Source organism: Zosterops lateralis (assembly GCF_965231275.1).
Source record: "Zosterops lateralis genome assembly, chromosome: 35".
In the NCBI taxonomy this organism is placed as follows: domain Eukaryota; kingdom Metazoa; phylum Chordata; class Aves; order Passeriformes; family Zosteropidae; genus Zosterops; species Zosterops lateralis.
In genome coordinates, this window is record NC_139795.1 from 1,874,235 (window position 1) to 1,890,117 (window position 15,883).

The following is a 15,883-nucleotide window of genomic DNA, read 5'->3' on the forward strand; positions in this document are numbered from 1 at the left end:
AAAAGGGTTTGGGGTTAATTTTGGGGTCACAAAAAGGGTCTGGGGGCAATTTTGGGGTCCCAAAATCAAAAAAAATCCCAAAAAACGCCCCCAAATTTTGGTGGAGTCGTTTTTATTTGTCTTGAAGCAAAAACGGTCCCCAAAAATAAAAATAAAAATTAAAATAAATTTTTAAAAAATCCCCAAATTTGTGAATTTTTAGGAATCTTCTTTCTCCTGAAACCTGTGGGGGAAAAAGAGAGGGGAGAGTTTTTGGGGGAAATTTGGGGATTTTGGGGTGAAATTTGGGGATTTTTGGGGGAAATTTGGGGATTTTTGGGATAATTTTGGGGGGAAATTCAGGATTTTGGGGAATTTTTGGGGATTTTGGGGGGAAATTGGGAGTTTTGGGTGAAATTTGGGGAATTTTGGGGGATATTTTGTGCTATTTTTGAGGCTGTTTTTGGGGTTATTTGGGGGTTATTTTTGGGGTTAATTTGGGTTATTTTGGGGCAGTTTTGGGGCTATTTTTGGGTTATTTTTGGTTTATTTTGGGGTAATTTTTGAGTTAATTTTAGGATTATTTTGGGGTTATTTTGGGGCAGTTTCAGGGCTATTTTTGAGTTAATTTTTGCGTTATTTTTGGGGTTATTTTGGATTATTTTTGGGTTATTTTGGGGATTATTTTGGGTTATTTCAGGGTTATTTTTGGGCAATTTTGGGGCTGTTTTGGAGTTAATTTTTGAGTTAATTTTTGGGTTATTTCGGGCAGTTTTGGGATTATTTTTGTGTTATTTTGGGGCATTTTTTGAGTTATTTTGGGACAGTTTTGGGGCTGTTTTTGGGGTTATTTTGGGGGTTATTTTTGGGGTTATTTTTGAGGTAATTTTCTGCTTATTTTGGGGCAGTTTTGGGATTATTTTCGGTTATTTTTGGGTTATTTTGGGGGTTATTTTGAGGTTATTTCTGGGGTTATTTTTGGTTTATTTTCGGGGTTAATTTTGCGCTATTTTAGGGCAGTTTTGGGGTTATTTTTGGGGTATTTTGGGGCAGTTTTGAGTTAATTTTTGGGTTATTTTTGAGTTATTTTTGGGGTTTTTTTTAGTTAATTTTTGGGGTATTTTGGGGCAGTTTTGACTTAATTTTTGGGTTATTTCGGGCCAGTTTTTGGCTTATTTTTTGGGTTATTCTTATATTTTGGTGTTATTTTTTTAGGGTTATTCTTGGGTTAGTTTTTGGATTATTTGGGGATTATTTTGGGATTATTTTTAGGGTTATTTCAGGATTATTTTGGGGTGATTTCTGCCTCTGACCTGCACCGTGGGCAGGTGTAAAACACCGTCTGTCCCTCGTCGGCCGAGCGCATCTGCCGCGTGTGGAACCACATCCCCTCGTGGGAGCACCTGGGGCAGCGCCTGTCCACCTGAAACATCCCAAAAACATCCCAAAATTATCCCAAAATTCAGTTTATTTATCCCAAAATTCAGTTTATTTATCCCACATTTATCCAGCCCCTCGTGGGAGCACCTGGGGCAGCGCCTGTCCACCTGAAACAGCAAAAAAATAAAATTATTTATACAAAAATTTAATTTATTTATATCAAAATTTAATTTATTCACCCCAAAATCCACCTGGGGCAGCGTCTGTCCACCTGAAATTCTCCAAAATTCAAATTATTTATACCAAAAATCAATTTATTTATACCAAAATTATCCCAAAATTCAGTTTATTTAATCCAGCCCCTCGTGGGAGCACCTGGGGCAGCGCCTGTCCACCTAAAACAGCCAAAATTTAATTTATTTATACCAAAATTATCCCAAAATTATCCCAAAATTCAGTTTATTTATCCCACATTTATCCATCCCCTCGTGGGAGCACCTGGGGCAGCGTCTGTCCACCTGAAATTATCCAAAATTTAATTTATTTATATCAAAATTACCCCAAAATTCAATTTATTCACCCCAATTCTCAATAAACTTTTTCTGATTTTCCCCCAGAATTCCTATAAATTTTTATAATTCTTTTCCTCAATTCCCAAGAATTTTTTATATTTTTTTCTCCAATTCCCAATAAATTTTTTTTGTGATTTTCCCCAATTCCCAATAAATTTTTTTTTATCATTTTCCCCCAAATTCCCAAAACATTTCTTATATTTTTTTTTCCCAAATTCCCAATAAAATTTTCCCCCAATTCCCAATAAAAATTTTATATTTTTCCCCCCCAAAATTCCCACAATTTTTGGAGGATTTTCCCCCAAAATTCCCTTAATTTTTTTTTTGTATTTTTTCCCCAATTTTTGAGGGAATTTTCCCCCAAAACTCCCATAAATTTTTGGGGATTTTCCCCCAATTCTTATAATTTTTTTGTGATTTTCCCTTTAATTCCCAATAAAAAATTCATAATTTTTCCCCCAAATTCCCAAAAAATTTTTTATAATTTTTCCCCAATTTCCAATATTTTTTTTCCCCCAATTCTTAATAAATTTTGAATAATTTTTTTCACCAAAATTCCCAATAATTTTCAGGAATTTCCCCTCCCCCGCCCCTCCCCCCTCACCGTGGGCCCCTCGCGGGGGGCGGGGCCGCTCCCGCCCCTCCCCCCCCCGGCCTGGAACCGCAGTGACGTCATCACCGAGCTGCCCTCCAGATCTGGGGGAAAAAAGAGATTTTTGGGTTAAAAAAATTGAATTTTTGGGAAAAAAAATTAGGATTTTTGGGTAAAAAATTGGGATTTTTTGGGGAAAATGGATTTTTGGGGTTTGGGGAATTTTTGGGAATTTTTTTGGAATTTTTTTGGATTTTTTTTTGGAATTTTTTTGGATTTTTTTTAAAAGTTTTTTTGGGATATTTGGGGGATTTTTTTTTTGATTTTTAATTTTTTTTTTTAATTTTTTTGGGGGAGTTTAGTGGGAGTTTTGGGGGCTTTTAATGGGATTTTTATGGGATTTTTAATGAGACTTTTAATGAGATTTTTCAGGGACTTTAATGGGATTTTTGAGGAATTTTAATGAGATTCTTTTGGGGATTTTAATGGGACTTTTGTGGGGTTTTAATGGGACTTAAATGGGATTTTTCAGGGATTTTTATGAGATTTTTAAATGGGATTTTAATGGGTTTTTTTAAATGGGATTTTGTGGATTTAATGGGATTTTTAATGGGATTTCTAATGGGATTTTTATGGGATTTTTATAGGATTTTAATGGGATTTTTGAAGAATTTTAATGGGATTTTTAGTGGGATTTTTAAAAGGATTTAAATAGAGTTTTTGAGGAATTTTAATGGGATTTTTTTGGGGGATTTTTGATGGTATTTTTATCGGATTTTAATGAGATTTCAATGGGATTTTTAATGGGGTTTTTAATGGAATTTTTAATAGGATTTTAATGGGATTTCAAATGACATTTTAGAGGGGTTTTTAATGGTATTTTTAATGAGATTTTAATGAGATTTTAATGAGATTTTGGGGGGATTTTAATGGATTTTGGGCATTTTTAATGGGATTTTTACGGGATTTTTACAGATTTTGATGGGTTTTATCGATTTTGATCGGATTTTTTTTAATTCTCATGTATTTTAGGGATAATTTGGGTGTTTTTCCCCCCCAAACCTGAGCACTGGAGGCAGAAGGAGCAGCGGGGGCAGGGGATGGAGGGGCCGGGGCCGGGCCGGGGCAGGACGGAGCCGCACTCGGGGCAGAAATCCCGATGGGAGAGAAAACGGGACACCGGGGGATCCATCTGGGGGGAAAAATAACAGAAATAACACTCAAAAAACAGCCCAAATTGTCCTAAATTTATCACAAAAATCACCCAAAAATCACCCCAAAAATCCCCCCCAAAATCCCAAAATTTACTCAAAATTTACCCCAAATTCACCCCAAAAAATAACAAAATTCACCCCAAAATTCCCTCAAAAATCCTGAAGTTTACCCCCAAATCATCCCAAAAATCCTTCAAATTTATCCCAAAGTCACCCCAGAATCGCCTCAAAAAATGCCAAAATTGTCTCAAGTTCATCGCAAAATCCACCCAAAAATCACCCCAAAAATCATGGAATTCACCCCCCCCAAAATCCCCAAATTTATCCCCAAATTCGCTCCAAAATTCCCCCCAAAAATCCTAAAATTTACCTCAAAATCTTCCACCAAAAATAATGAAATTTACCCCAAACTCAGCCCAAAAATTCACACCTAAAAATCCCCAAATTAACCCCCAAAATTATCCCCAAAACTCCCACTGGGTCCATCCTGGGGGGAAAAATAACAGAAATAACACCCAAAAAACAGCCCAAATTGTCCCAAATTTATCATAAAAATCACCCAAAAATCTTCCCTCAAAAATAACAAAATTCACCCCAAATTTCACCCCAAATTTCACCCCAAAATCCTGAGTTTTATTCCCAAAATTCACCCCAAAAAATGCCCAAATTCACCCCGAAAAATCCAATTTTTTTACCCCCAAATTCATGAAGTTTATCCCAAAAAATACCCCCCAAAATATCAAAAATTGCCTCAAAATCCTCCGCCCAAAAAATCCCAGAATTTACCCTCAAAAAGCCCAAATTTATCCCAAACTCACCCCCAAAATATCGACTTTTATCCCTAAAAACTCTCCCCCAAAAATCCCCAAATTTATCCCAAATTCACCCCCAAAAATACCCAAAATTATCCTCAAAAACCCATCCCTGGGGGGGCACAAAAAAAACATAAAAACCCCTCAAAAAAACAGCCAAAATTGTCCCAAATTCATCACAAAAATCACCCCAAAATCATCCCCCAACATGACAAAATTTACCCCAAATTCACCCCAAAATCTTCTGAAAAATCAATTATTTTACCTTGAATTCACCCCAAAACTCGAAAAGTCCCAAAATCCACCCAAAACTCCCCCAAATCCCCTCAAAAATCCCCCAAAATTTCCCAGAATTCCCCAAAATTTATCCCAAATTCACCTCAAAATTCCCTCAAGAAAATCCCAAAACCCGCTTTAAAAATCCCCAAATTCCCCATAAAACTCCCCCAAAACTCCCCAAAAATCCCCCCAAAACTCCCCAAAACTCTCCCAAATTCCCCCCAAATCCTCCCAAACCCCCAAAAATCCCCAAATTCCCCCAAAAATCCCAAAATTTCCCAAAAAAAAATCCCAAAATTTCCCCAAAATCCCGCCCCTCCCCCACCTGCTCCGGGGCCGCCTCAGAACGCGCGGGAAACTCCGCAAGCCCCGCCCCCTTTTCCCCTCAGTGACGTCACTTCCGCCCCCTCACAACCGGCCCTCCTCCTAAACCTCCCTGGGAGAAAAAACGCTTAATTAAATCCCTCATTAATTAATTAAATATTGAGTTAACTAACAGAACGGGCGTGGTTTAGAGGGGGCGTGGTTTATGTAAAGAGAAGGGGCGTGGCTTGATTGGCTGCTTTGCGGCTTGGCGCCTTCTGATTGGTCGAAAAGGCCAAAAGAAGGCGTGGCTTGTTTGAGGAGAAGAGGGCGTGGCTTTGCTGCTTAATTACCGGTTTGGCGCGTTCTGATTGGTCGAAAAGCTAAAAGAAGGCGTAGTTTGTGTGAGGCGAAGGGGGCGTGGCTTTGTTGTCTGATTTGCGGCTTTGCGGCTTGGCGCGTTTTGATTGGTCGAAAAGGCGGAAAGGGGCGTGGCTTTGTTGCCGTTACCATAGAAACGCTTCCGGTGCCCCAGAGCGGAAGTGGCGGCGCTCCCGGGAGGAGCCGCCGGTACCGGGGGTTGGGGAGGGGGGAAAAAAAGGGGAAAAAATCGGGAATTTTGAGGGAATTTAAAGGAATTTTGGGAATTTTTGGGGCGTTTTGAGGGGATTTGGGGGATCCCCCGGAGGGTTCGGGGCGAGGCGGGAACGGAGCGGCCTCGGGAAGGCCCGAAAGGCCTCAGGGGCCTCGGCGGGATCCGGGAAACGGCACCGGGGGGGGATTTTGGGATAAATTTTGAGAGATTTTGGGGGTTTTTTTTGGGGTTTCTGAGGGGGTTGAGGGGTCTGGGGAGGTTTGGGAATTTTTGAGAATTTTTTTTTATTTTTTTGGGAATTTTTTGGGATTTTTTTGGGATTTTTTTGGGATTTTGGGGGGGAATTTTTTGGGAAATTTTTGGGGATTTTTTGAGGAGTTTTTGGGGATTTTTTGTGGAATTTTTTGGGATTTTTTGGAGAGTTTTTTGGGGATTTTTAAATTATTTTGGGGAGACTTTAAAATTATTTTTGGGGGGAAATTTTTGGCTTTTTTTAAGGAAGTTTTTTTGGGGGGATTTTTGGGGGTTTTGGGGGATTTTAAAATTATTTTTGGGAAAATTTTGGGGGTTTTTTTTAAAGATTTTTTTGGGATTTTGGGGGGATTTTTAAAATTATTTTTCGACGGGATTTGGGGAATTTTTGGGGTGGATTTTTTATTATTTTTCGGAGAATTTTTGGGGTTTTCTGGGGGGATTTTTTATTATTTTGGGGGGATTTTAAAATTATTTTTGGGGGGATTTTTGGGGCTTTTTTGGGGGGGATTTTTGGGGAGTTTTGGGATTTATTTTATTATTTTAGAGGCTGATTTTTGGGTTTTTTTGGGGATTTTTTTAATGAGATTGTTTGAAATTTTTAAGGGATTTTTTAATTATTTTTTGTGGAGTTTTTAAGGAATTTTTTGGGTGATTTTTTTTGAGATTTTTTTTAAAATATTTTTTAATTTTTGGGGATTTTTTTAGGGACTTGTTTGAAATTTTAAAATTTTTTTAAAATTATTTTTGTGGAATTTTTAAGGAATTTTTTTGGGGATTTTTTTGAGAATATTTTCGACTTTTTAAGGGATTTTTTTTAGGGTTTTTTTTCAGCTCTAAAACTTCAAAAATTCTCATTTTTTTCCTCTTTTTTTTTTCCAGGATTTCACCCAAAGCTCCCCCAGGGCCGGAACCTCCTCGAGGAGCCTCAAAATTCCCGAATTTTCCCCAAAAAAAGGAAAAAAAACCCCAAAAACGGGGGGGGAGGGGGGAACCCCCAGCGCCCCCCTCCCCCTGGGCAGCTCCAGGTGAGTCAAAATTTGGGTTTTTTGCAAAAAAAAACCAAAAATGGGAAAAAACACAAAACTTTGGGGAGGTTTGGGCTGGTTTTGGTCAAAAATTGGGATTTTTTGCATTAAAATTTGAATTTTTTGGGGTTTTTTTAGGTCAAAATTTGAATTTTTTTGGGCTTTTTAAGCCAAAGTTTGGGATTAATGCCCAAAAAACCCAAAAAAAGGGAAAAAAAATTAAAATTTTGGGGAGGTTTGGGCTGGTTTTGTTTAAAATTTGGGATTTTTTGCATCAAAATTTGAATTTTTTTGGGGTTTTTAGGTCAAAATTTGAGATTTTTGCACAAAAAAAAAAGCAAAAAATGGGAAAAACCACAAAATTTTGGGAGGTTTGGGGGAGTTTTAACCAAAATTTGGGGATTTTCAGTCAAAATGTGGAAAAGGAAAAAATGAGGAAAAAAGATGAAGAAAAAAAAGAGAAAAAAGGAGAAAAAAATGAAGAAGAAAAGGAAAAAAAAAGAGAAAAAAAAGGAAAAGTCAAAAAGGAGAAAAATGAGAAAAAAATGAAGGAAAAAGGAGAAAAAAATGAGGGAAAAAAGGGAAAAAAATAAAGAAAAAAAGGGAAAAAATTAGAAAAAAATGAAGGAAAAAAAGGAGAAAAAAATGAGGGGAAAAAGGGAAAAAAAATAGAAAAAAATAAAGAAAAAAAGGAAAAAAATTAGAAAAAAAATGGAGGGAAAAAGGAAAAGAAAACAATTAAAGGAAAATAAACCCAAAAATAAACCCTAAAAAAATAAAATTAAAAAAAAAAAAAACAGGAAAAAGGAGAAAAAAAAAAAAAAAAAGGAGAGATTAAAAAAAAAGTGAAAAAAAAAAATTTAAAAAACCTGGAAAAAAATTTAAAAAAAACCCGAAAAACTCAAAAAAATGTTTTTTACCCCCAAAATTTCCTCGTAAAAAAGAGAAAAAAATGAGAAAAAAGGGAAAAAAATCTGATTTTTTGGAGGATTTTTAGGGGGAATTTCATCACTTTGGCCTCTGCCCAAAAAAATCCACATTTTGCTCATTCAGCACCTTCAGCTGCAGCCGGGGCCGGTTTGGGGCAAAAAAACCCAAATTTGGGACAAAAATTGGAAATTTCGGGTCAAAAATTGTAAATTTCGGGTCAAAACTTGAAGATTTTGAGAAAAAACTTGGAATTTTTGAGTCAAAACTTCCGGATTTTGGGTCAAATCCCGAATTTTGGGGTCAAATTTCAGGATTTTGGAGCCGCCCCCGAAGGTAAATCTGAATTTGTTTTAAAAATTTTGATTTTTCTCGGTTTTTTTGCTCTTTTTTCTCCTTTTTAAGTCGCTTTTTTGGGGGTTTTTTAGTGGATTTTTTGGGATTTTTTGGGATTTTTTTGGATTTTTTTGGGGATTTTTGGGGATTTTTTGGATTTTTTAGGGGATTTTTTAGGGATTTTTAGGGGAAATTTGGGGGGTTTTTTTTGAATTCTCATTTTTTGGGGTTTTCTTTTTTTCCCCCGAGGTTTTTAATGGCGATTTTTGGGTTAAAATTCGGTTTTTTCCGGGTTTTTTTGTGGTTTTTAATTCCCTTTTTCCGCCGACGTGGCCCCGGGGCGGAGATTTAACCCTTGAGCTTCCCCCGGGTTGGGAAATTCCGGAGGATTTTTACCTTTTTTTAATTTTTATTTTAATTTTTTGGGGGTTTTTTTTCAGTTTTCAGGTTTTTTAACCCTCCCGTATTTTTCTCTTTTTTTTTTTTTTCATTTTTTTCTCACTTTTCCCCTTTTTTTTTTCATTTTTTTCCGTGTTTTTTTTCACTTTTTTTGTGTTTGTTTTTTTTTTTTTTACTTTTTTGTGGGTTTTTTTCACTTTTTTGTGGGTTTTTTTCACTTTTTTGTGTTTTTTTTTTTTTTTTCACTTTTTTGTGTTTTTTTTCCCTTTATTGTGATTTTTTTCCCCCTTTTTTTCTTTTTTTTTTTTTGTTTTTTTCTTTTTAAAGTAATCCCGGATTTTTTTTCTGCCTTTTTCCTGTTTGGGTTTTCTTATTTTTTTAAAATTTATTTTCCTTTAATTCTTTTCTTTTCCCCTTCCCTTTTTTTTTTTCCCTTTTTTTAAACCTTTTTTCTCTTTTTTTTTCCTTTTTTCCCCCATTTCTTTCTCCTTTTTTCCCCCTTTTTTCCTCCCCTTTTATCTCCCTTTTCCCCTTTTTTCCTCCTTTTTTTCTCCCCTTTTTCTCCCTCTTTTTTCTAATTTTTCTCCCATTTTTTCTCCTTTTTCTCCCCCTTTTTTTCCTCCATTTTTTCCCCTCTTTTTTCTCCCTTTTTCCTCTTTTTTCTCCCCTTTTTTCCTCCATTTTTTTTCTCATTTATTTCCTTTTTTCCCCGTTTTCCTCCATTTTTTCCCCAGATTTTTTTCTCCTTTTTTCCCCCCATTTTTTCCCTTTTTTCCCCCCCATTTTTTCCTCTTTTCCTCCCATTTTTTCTCCCTCTTTTTTCTCCCTTTTTCCTCCTTTTTCTCCCCCTTTTTCCCCCCATTTTTTTCTCATTTATTTCCTTTTTCCCCCATTTTTCCCCTGATTTTTCCTCCTTTTTTCCCCCATTTTTTCTCCATTTTTTCCTCATTTTTTCCCCATTTTTTCTCCCTTTTTTCCCCTTTTTTTCCCCCATTTTTTCCCCACTTTTTCCCTTTTTTTCCCCCATTTTTTCCTCCTCCAGAACCCTCAATTTCCCACAAATTTTCCCCTTTTTGGATCAGAAAACCCTCCCGGGTTAAACTTTAACCCAACTGGACTCTGCCCTTTGCCCGGGGCTGGGAGGGGCTGAAATTCCCTTTTTTCTCCTTTTTTTTAAGGAAATTTATATCATTTTTAATGAAATTTTAAAAAATTTTTAGTGATTTTTTAAATCCTTGGTAAAATTTGGGGTGGGAATCTCAAATTTCTTTTTTTTTTCCTTTTTTCCCCATTTTTTTCCTTTTTTCATCTTTTTTTCCCCATTTTTTCCTCTTTTTTTCCCCTTTTTTTCCCCTTATTTTTCCCTTTTTTTCTTCTTTTTTCCCCCCATTTTTCCCCATTTTTTTCCTTTTTTTCCCCATTTTTTTCATCTTTTTTTCCCCCATTTTTTCACCCATTTTTTTCCTTTTTCCTCCTTTTTTTTTCCTTATTTTTCTCTTTTTTTCTTCTTCTTTTCTCCCCATTTTTCCCTTTTTTTTCCTCATTTTTAAAGCAATTTTGGGGCATTTTAAGGGGAATTTCTGGGAATTTTTTAGAGGATTTTAATTCACTTTTCCCCCCAATTTTTTTCCACTATTTTTTAATAATTTTTTGGCTCTTTTTTAGGAGATTTTGGGATATTTTTGCCCCAAACCCACGAGGTTTCAATTCCCTTTTTTAGGGGCCGTTGCAGCTTTGAGGTTTTTACTTCCGGGGAGGGAAATTTTGGGGCCAAAAAATGGAATTTTGGAGGCAAAAATGGGATTTTGGGGGCTGGAATTGGGGATTTGGAGCTTTTTTTTGTGCCCATAATTTAAAAATTGTGACTTTTCCTTGTCTGAAATTTGGGAATTTTGACTTTTCCTCTCCCCTAATTTGGAAATTTTGACTTTTCCTCTTCTCTAATTTGGGAATTTTGACCTTTCCCTCACCCTTAAATTAGAAATTTTGACTTTTCCATTCCTGAAATTTGAGAATTTTGACTTTTCCTTCCCCGTAATTTGGAAATTTTGACTTTTCCTTCCCCTTAATTTAGAAATTGTGACTTTTCCTCACCTCAAATTTAGGAATTATGACTTTTCCTCACCCATAATTTGGACATTTTGATTTTTCCTCATCCCTAACTCGGGAATTTTGACTTTTCCGTCGCCAAAACTCGAGATTTTTTATTTTCCTTTACCCCTAATTTTATCCACCCCTCCTCCCCTTCAATTCCCCCCCCCAAATTTCCTTTTTTCTGAATTTTTAACCCCATTTTTCCCCCATTTTCCCCCCATTTTTCCCCCATTTTTAACCCATTTTTCCCCCATTTTTAACCCATTTTTCCCCCATTTTTCCCCCATTTCCCCCCCATTTTTAACCCCATTTTCCCCCATTTTTAACCCATTTTCCCCCCATTTTCCCCCCATTTTTCCCCCATTTTCCCCCATTTTCCCCCCATTTTCCCCCATTTTCCCCCCATTTTCCCCCCATTTTTCCCCCATTTTTCCCCCATTTTTCCCCCATTTTCCCCCATTTTTCCCCCATTTTTAACCCATTTTCCCCCCATTTTCCCCCCATTTTTCCCCCATTTTTCCCCATTTTCCCCCCATTTTTAACCCATTTTTCCCCCATTTTTCCCCCATTTTTCCCCCATTTTCCCCCCATTTTTCCCCCATTTTCCCCCCATTTTCCCCCCATTTTTCCCCCATTTTCCCCCATTTTTCCCCCATTTTTCCCCCATTTTCCCCCCATTTTTCCCCCCATTTTCCCCCCATTTTTCCCCCATTTTCCCCCCATTTTTCCCCCCATTTTTCCCCCATTTTTCCCCCCATTTTCCCCCCATTTTCCCCCCATTTTCCCCCCATTTTCCCCCCATTTTTCCCCCATTTTCCCCCCATTTTTCCCCCATTTTCCCCCCATTTTTCCCTCCATTTTCCCCCCATTTTCCCCCCATTTTTCCCCCCATTTTCCCCCCATTTTCCCCCCATTTTTCCCCCATTTTTCCCCCATTTTTCCCCCCATTTTCCCCCCATTTTTCCCCCATTTTTTCCCCATTTTCCCCCATTTTTAACCCATTTTCCCCCCATTTTTCCCCCATTTTTCCCCCATTTTCCCCCCATTTTTCCCCCATTTTCCCCCCATTTTCCCCCATTTTTCCCCCCATTTTCCCCCATTTTTCCCCCCATTTTTCCCCCATTTTTCCCCCATTTTTAACCCCATTTTTTCCCCATTTTCCCCCATTTTTTCCCCATTTTCCCCCATTTTTAACCCCATTTTTCCCCCATTTTTTCCCCATTTTCCCCCATTTTTAACCCATTTTTCCCCGTTTTTTCCAGCCCCATGTGAAGGATGCTGAAGAAGACCCGCCTGGCTCTCGGCGGAGCCGCCCTTTTCCTGGCCTGGAACGGCCTTTTGCTCCTTTTCCTCTGGGGCCGCCCCAACCCTTCCAAACCTGCCCAAAAATCCCCGAAAAACCCTTTGGAGAACCCCAAACTCCTCCCGGCGCAGCTGCTGCAGCTGGCCCAGGACGCCGAGGCCGAGCTGCGCCGCCAGCGCGACCTCCTGCTGCAGATCCAGCGCCTCAGCCGCCACAAAATCCACCAAAAAACGCCGAAACCGCCCCAAATCTCCACCGGCGCCGCCGAGGAGGATCTCCCGGTGATCCCGGTGCTGGTTTTGGCGTGCGACAGGAGCTCGGTGCGCCGTTGTTTGGATAAGATTTTGAGGTACCGGCCGAGCGCGCGGCGCTTCCCGGTGATCGTGTCGCAGGATTGCGGCCACGCCGAAACCGCCGCCGTCATCGCGTCGTACGGCCAGGCCGTGGCTCACATCCACCAGCCGGATCTCAGCGACGTGCCGGTGCCTCCGGAGCACCGGAAATTCCAGGGATATTATAAAATATCCCGTCACTATCGCTGGGCGTTGGGGCAGGTCTTCAGGACTTTCCGTTACCGCGCCGCCATCGTGGTGGAGGACGACTTGGAGGTGGCGCCGGATTTTTTCGAGTATTTCCAAGCGGTTTTGCCGATTCTCCAGAGGGATCCGACGCTTTGGTGCGTGTCGGCGTGGAACGACAACGGCAAGGAGGCCTTGGTGGACTCCTCCAAGGCCGAGCTCCTCTACAGGACGGATTTTTTCCCCGGTTTGGGTTGGTTGTTGTTGGCGGAACTTTGGGACGAGCTGGAACCCAAATGGCCGGCGGCGTTTTGGGACGATTGGATGAGGCAGCCGGAGCAGCGGCGCGGCCGTTCCTGCGTCCGGCCCGAGGTCTCCAGGACCATGACTTTCGGCAGGAAAGGCGTCAGCCACGGGCAGTTCTTCGATCAATACCTGAAATTCATCAAACTCAACGACCGCTTCGTGCCTTTCACCCAAATGGACCTTTCTTACCTCAAAAAGGATCGCTACGAACGTTTCTTCCTCCAGCAGGTTTATTCCGCCCCCGAGGTCAAACTGGACGAGCTCCAGAAAGGATTTGGGAAGGATTTAGGACCCGTCAGGCTGCAATATCGGGGCAGGGATTCCTTCAAGGCTTTGGCCAAAGCCTTGGGTTTGATGGATGATTTGAAATCGGGAGTTCCGCGCGCCGGTTACCGCGGCGTCGTCAGCTTCGTCTGCCGGGGCCGGCGCGTCTTCCTGGCGCCGCCGCAGGACTGGACGGGCTACGACCCCTCCTGGAGCTGAGATTTGGGGGGTTTTCCCAAGTTTTGGGGGGGTTTCCCCAATTTTTGGGGTTTTCCCCACAATTATTGGGTTTTCCCTACAATTTTTGGGGTTTTTCTCCAATTTTTGGGGGGTTTTCCCCACAATTTTTGGGGTTTTCCCCACAATTTTTGGGGTTTTCCCCAATTTTTGGGGGGTTTTCCCCACAATTTTGGGGGTATTTCTCCAATTTTTGGGGGGTTTTCCCCACAATTTTTGGGGTTTTTCTCCAAGTTTTGGGGGGTTTTCCCAACAATTTTTGGGGTTTTCCCCAATTTTTGGGGGGTTTTCCCCCACAATTTTTGGGGTTTTCCCCCGATTTTTGGGGTTTTCCCCAATTTTTGGGGGGTTTTCCCCACAATTATTGGGTTTTCCCCACAATTTTTGGGGTTTTCCCCACAATTTTTGGGGTTTTCCCCAATTTTTGGGGGGTTTTCCCCACAATTTTTGGGGTATTTCTCCAATTTTTGGGGGGTTTTCCCCAAGTTTTGAGGGGTTTTCCCCACAATTTTTGGGGTTTTTCTCCAATTTTTGGGGGGTTTTCTCCAATTTTTCGGGGGTTTTGGGGGTTGTTGGGGTGGAGAGAAGGGAAGGGGGTTTTGCAGAATAAAAATGTGGAGAAATTGGGGGGTGTGATGATTTTTCTTCCTGTGAATTCTGAATTTGTTCCATCAGTTTCATCCTGATATTCCTTTTGAGCCAAAATTTGGGGTTTTTTGGGGTGGATTTGGCACTTGTGGGGTTCAAGCACCTCAAGGTTTTTCCAGAATAAAAATGTGGAGAAATGGGAGATTTTTCTCCCCAAAATTCCAGCTTTGTTCCATCCCAAAATTTCAGAGTTTAAAAAGTCAATTTTGAGCCAAAATTTGGCTTTTTTTGGTGCGGATTTGGCACTCGTGGGGTTCAACCAGGTCAAAGGTTTTACAAAATAAAATGTGGAGAAATGGGGGATTTTTCTCCCTCACAATTCCAGGTTTGTTCCATCCTAAATTCACACAAAATTTTAGAGTTTGTAAAGTCCATTTTGAGCCAAAATTTGGGTTTTTTTGGGGTGGATTTGGCACTCGTGGGGTTCAAGAGGCTCAAAGGGTTTTGCAGAATAAAAATGTGGAAAAATGAGGGATTTTTCTCCCCAAAATTCCAGGTTTGTTCCATCCTAAATTCACACAAAATTTTAGAGTTTGAAAAATCCCTTTTGAGCTTAAATTTGGGGGTTTTTTTTGGGGTGGATTTGGCACTTGTGGGGTTCAAGCAGCTCCGGGGTTTTCCCTTCGCCATTTTGTGTCTTCGCGCCCCTCAGAGACCCCTTTATATACCCCGACCCCGCCCCTCGCCGCTATTGGTTGATTTTCCCGCCAAACCCCAGCGCTCGTTCTGATTCGTCCAATCTCCTGTCACTCATCGTTCTCTGCGCGCTGATTGGCCAGGGGCAGTTCCCGCCTCACGCCCTCAGCGCTGTGGTTCCCGTGGCCGGCGGTTTGGCAGGTTTTGATTTTGTTTTTTTTTTTTTTTTTTTTTTTTAATTTTCTTTATTAAATTCTGCTTTTTCCCCTCCCTCCCTTTGTCCCTTCGTGTGCCCTTGCCCTGCTCCCAGTGCTCCCAGTGCTCCCAGTGCTCCCAGTGCTCCCAGTGTGCCCAGGGAGGAGGAGGAGGAGGAGGAGGAGGAGGAGGAGGAGGAGGAGGAAGGAATGGGGATGGGGATGAAGGAAAGTGGGATGAGGATGAGGAAGAGGAGGAGGGGAGTGGGATGAGGATGGAGATGAAGAGGAGGAGGAAAAAGAGGTGGAGGAAGAGGAGGAGAAAGGGATGGGGATGAAGAACAGGAGGAGGAAGAGGAGAGTGGGATGAAGATGAGGATGGAGAACAGGAGGAAGAGGAGGCGAGTGGGATGAGGATGAAGAACAGGAGGGGAAGAGCAGGATGGAGATGAAGAAGGGGAGGAAGAAGAGGAGGAGGAGAAGAACAGGACAAGGATGAAAAAGGGAGGAAGAAAAGGGTGGGATGAGGGCAGAGATGATGAGGAGGAGGAGGAGGAGAGTGGGATGAAGATGAAAAGGAGGAAGAGGAGAAGGAGAGCAGAATGGGGATGAAGAACAGGATCAGGAGGAGGAGGAAGAGAAGGAGGAAGAGGGGGAGAGGGATGATGAAGAACAGGAGGAAAAGGAGGAGGAGAGTGGGATGGGGATGAAGAACAGGATAAGGAGGAGGAGGAAGAGGGGGAGAGTGAGATGATGAACAGGAGGAAGAGGAGGAGAGAGGGATGGGGATGAAGAACAGGAAGAGGAAGAGGAGAGCGGGATGAAGATGAAGATGAGGAACAGAGGAGTGGGATTAGGATGAAGAACAGGAGGAAGAAGAGGAGGAGGAGAAGAACAGGATGGGGATGAAGAAGGGGAGGAAGAGCGGGATGAGGATGAAGAACAGGATCAGGAGGAGGAGGAGGAGAGCAGGATGAGGATGAAGGACAGGAGGAAGAGGAGGAGGGGGAGAAGA

The 15,883-nt window shown here is 40.8% G+C and overlaps 3 protein-coding genes across 7 annotated transcripts in view; 1 reads left to right on the forward strand and 2 right to left on the reverse strand.

Annotated features, from left to right (window-relative positions):
* Positions 1 to 15,883, reverse strand: part of RPP21 (ribonuclease P subunit p21) — a 52,189-nt gene that overhangs the window by 12,522 nt on the left and 23,784 nt on the right. The window lies entirely within an intron of this gene.
* POLR1H (RNA polymerase I subunit H) lies at positions 121 to 5,260 on the reverse strand. Of its 2 annotated transcripts, XM_083881780.1 has the most exons (5): positions 5,154 to 5,260; positions 3,586 to 3,715; positions 2,536 to 2,627; positions 1,293 to 1,402; positions 121 to 223 (listed from the first exon to the last, which is right to left on the reverse strand). In XM_083881780.1, the coding sequence occupies exons 2-5, from the start codon at positions 3,713 to 3,715 to the stop codon at positions 199 to 201; spliced, it is 357 nt and encodes a 118-aa protein (XP_083737906.1). In that variant the 5' UTR covers positions 5,154 to 5,260; the 3' UTR covers positions 121 to 198. The 2 variants fall into 2 exon arrangements, with proteins under 2 accessions (XP_083737906.1, XP_083737905.1); XM_083881779.1 differs by lacking the exon at positions 121 to 223 and having other exon boundaries at positions 476 to 1,402.
* On the forward strand, positions 5,642 to 14,362 carry MGAT1 (alpha-1,3-mannosyl-glycoprotein 2-beta-N-acetylglucosaminyltransferase). Of its 4 annotated transcripts, XM_083881807.1 has the most exons (5): positions 5,642 to 5,701; positions 6,861 to 7,006; positions 12,025 to 13,377; positions 13,587 to 13,623; positions 13,877 to 14,362. In XM_083881807.1, exon 3 carries the CDS (start codon positions 12,038 to 12,040, stop codon positions 13,370 to 13,372), a length of 1,335 nt encoding a protein of 444 aa, XP_083737933.1. In that variant the 5' UTR covers positions 5,642 to 5,701; positions 6,861 to 7,006; positions 12,025 to 12,037; the 3' UTR covers positions 13,373 to 13,377; positions 13,587 to 13,623; positions 13,877 to 14,362. The 4 variants fall into 4 exon arrangements, with proteins under 4 accessions (XP_083737933.1, XP_083737932.1, XP_083737934.1 ...); XM_083881806.1 differs by having other exon boundaries at positions 13,587 to 14,362; XM_083881809.1 differs by lacking the exons at positions 5,642 to 5,701; positions 6,861 to 7,006 and adding exons at positions 7,017 to 7,241; positions 7,378 to 8,269 and having other exon boundaries at positions 13,587 to 14,362.

Coding starts and splice junctions, on each gene's coding strand:
- POLR1H (XM_083881779.1), bottom strand. CDS start 3,715: ATGGATCCCCCGGTGTCCCGTTTTCTCTCCCATCGGGATTTCTGCCCC. Junction 2,628..3,585: donor CTTCTGCCTCCAGTGCTCAG/GTTTGGGGGGGA, acceptor TTTTTCCCCCAG/ATCTGGAGGGCAGCTCGGTG. Junction 1,403..2,535: donor CCCCCCGCGAGGGGCCCACG/GTGAGGGGGGAG, acceptor GGGATGTTTCAG/GTGGACAGGCGCTGCCCCAG.
- MGAT1 (XM_083881806.1), top strand. CDS start 12,038: ATGCTGAAGAAGACCCGCCTGGCTCTCGGCGGAGCCGCCCTTTTCCTG.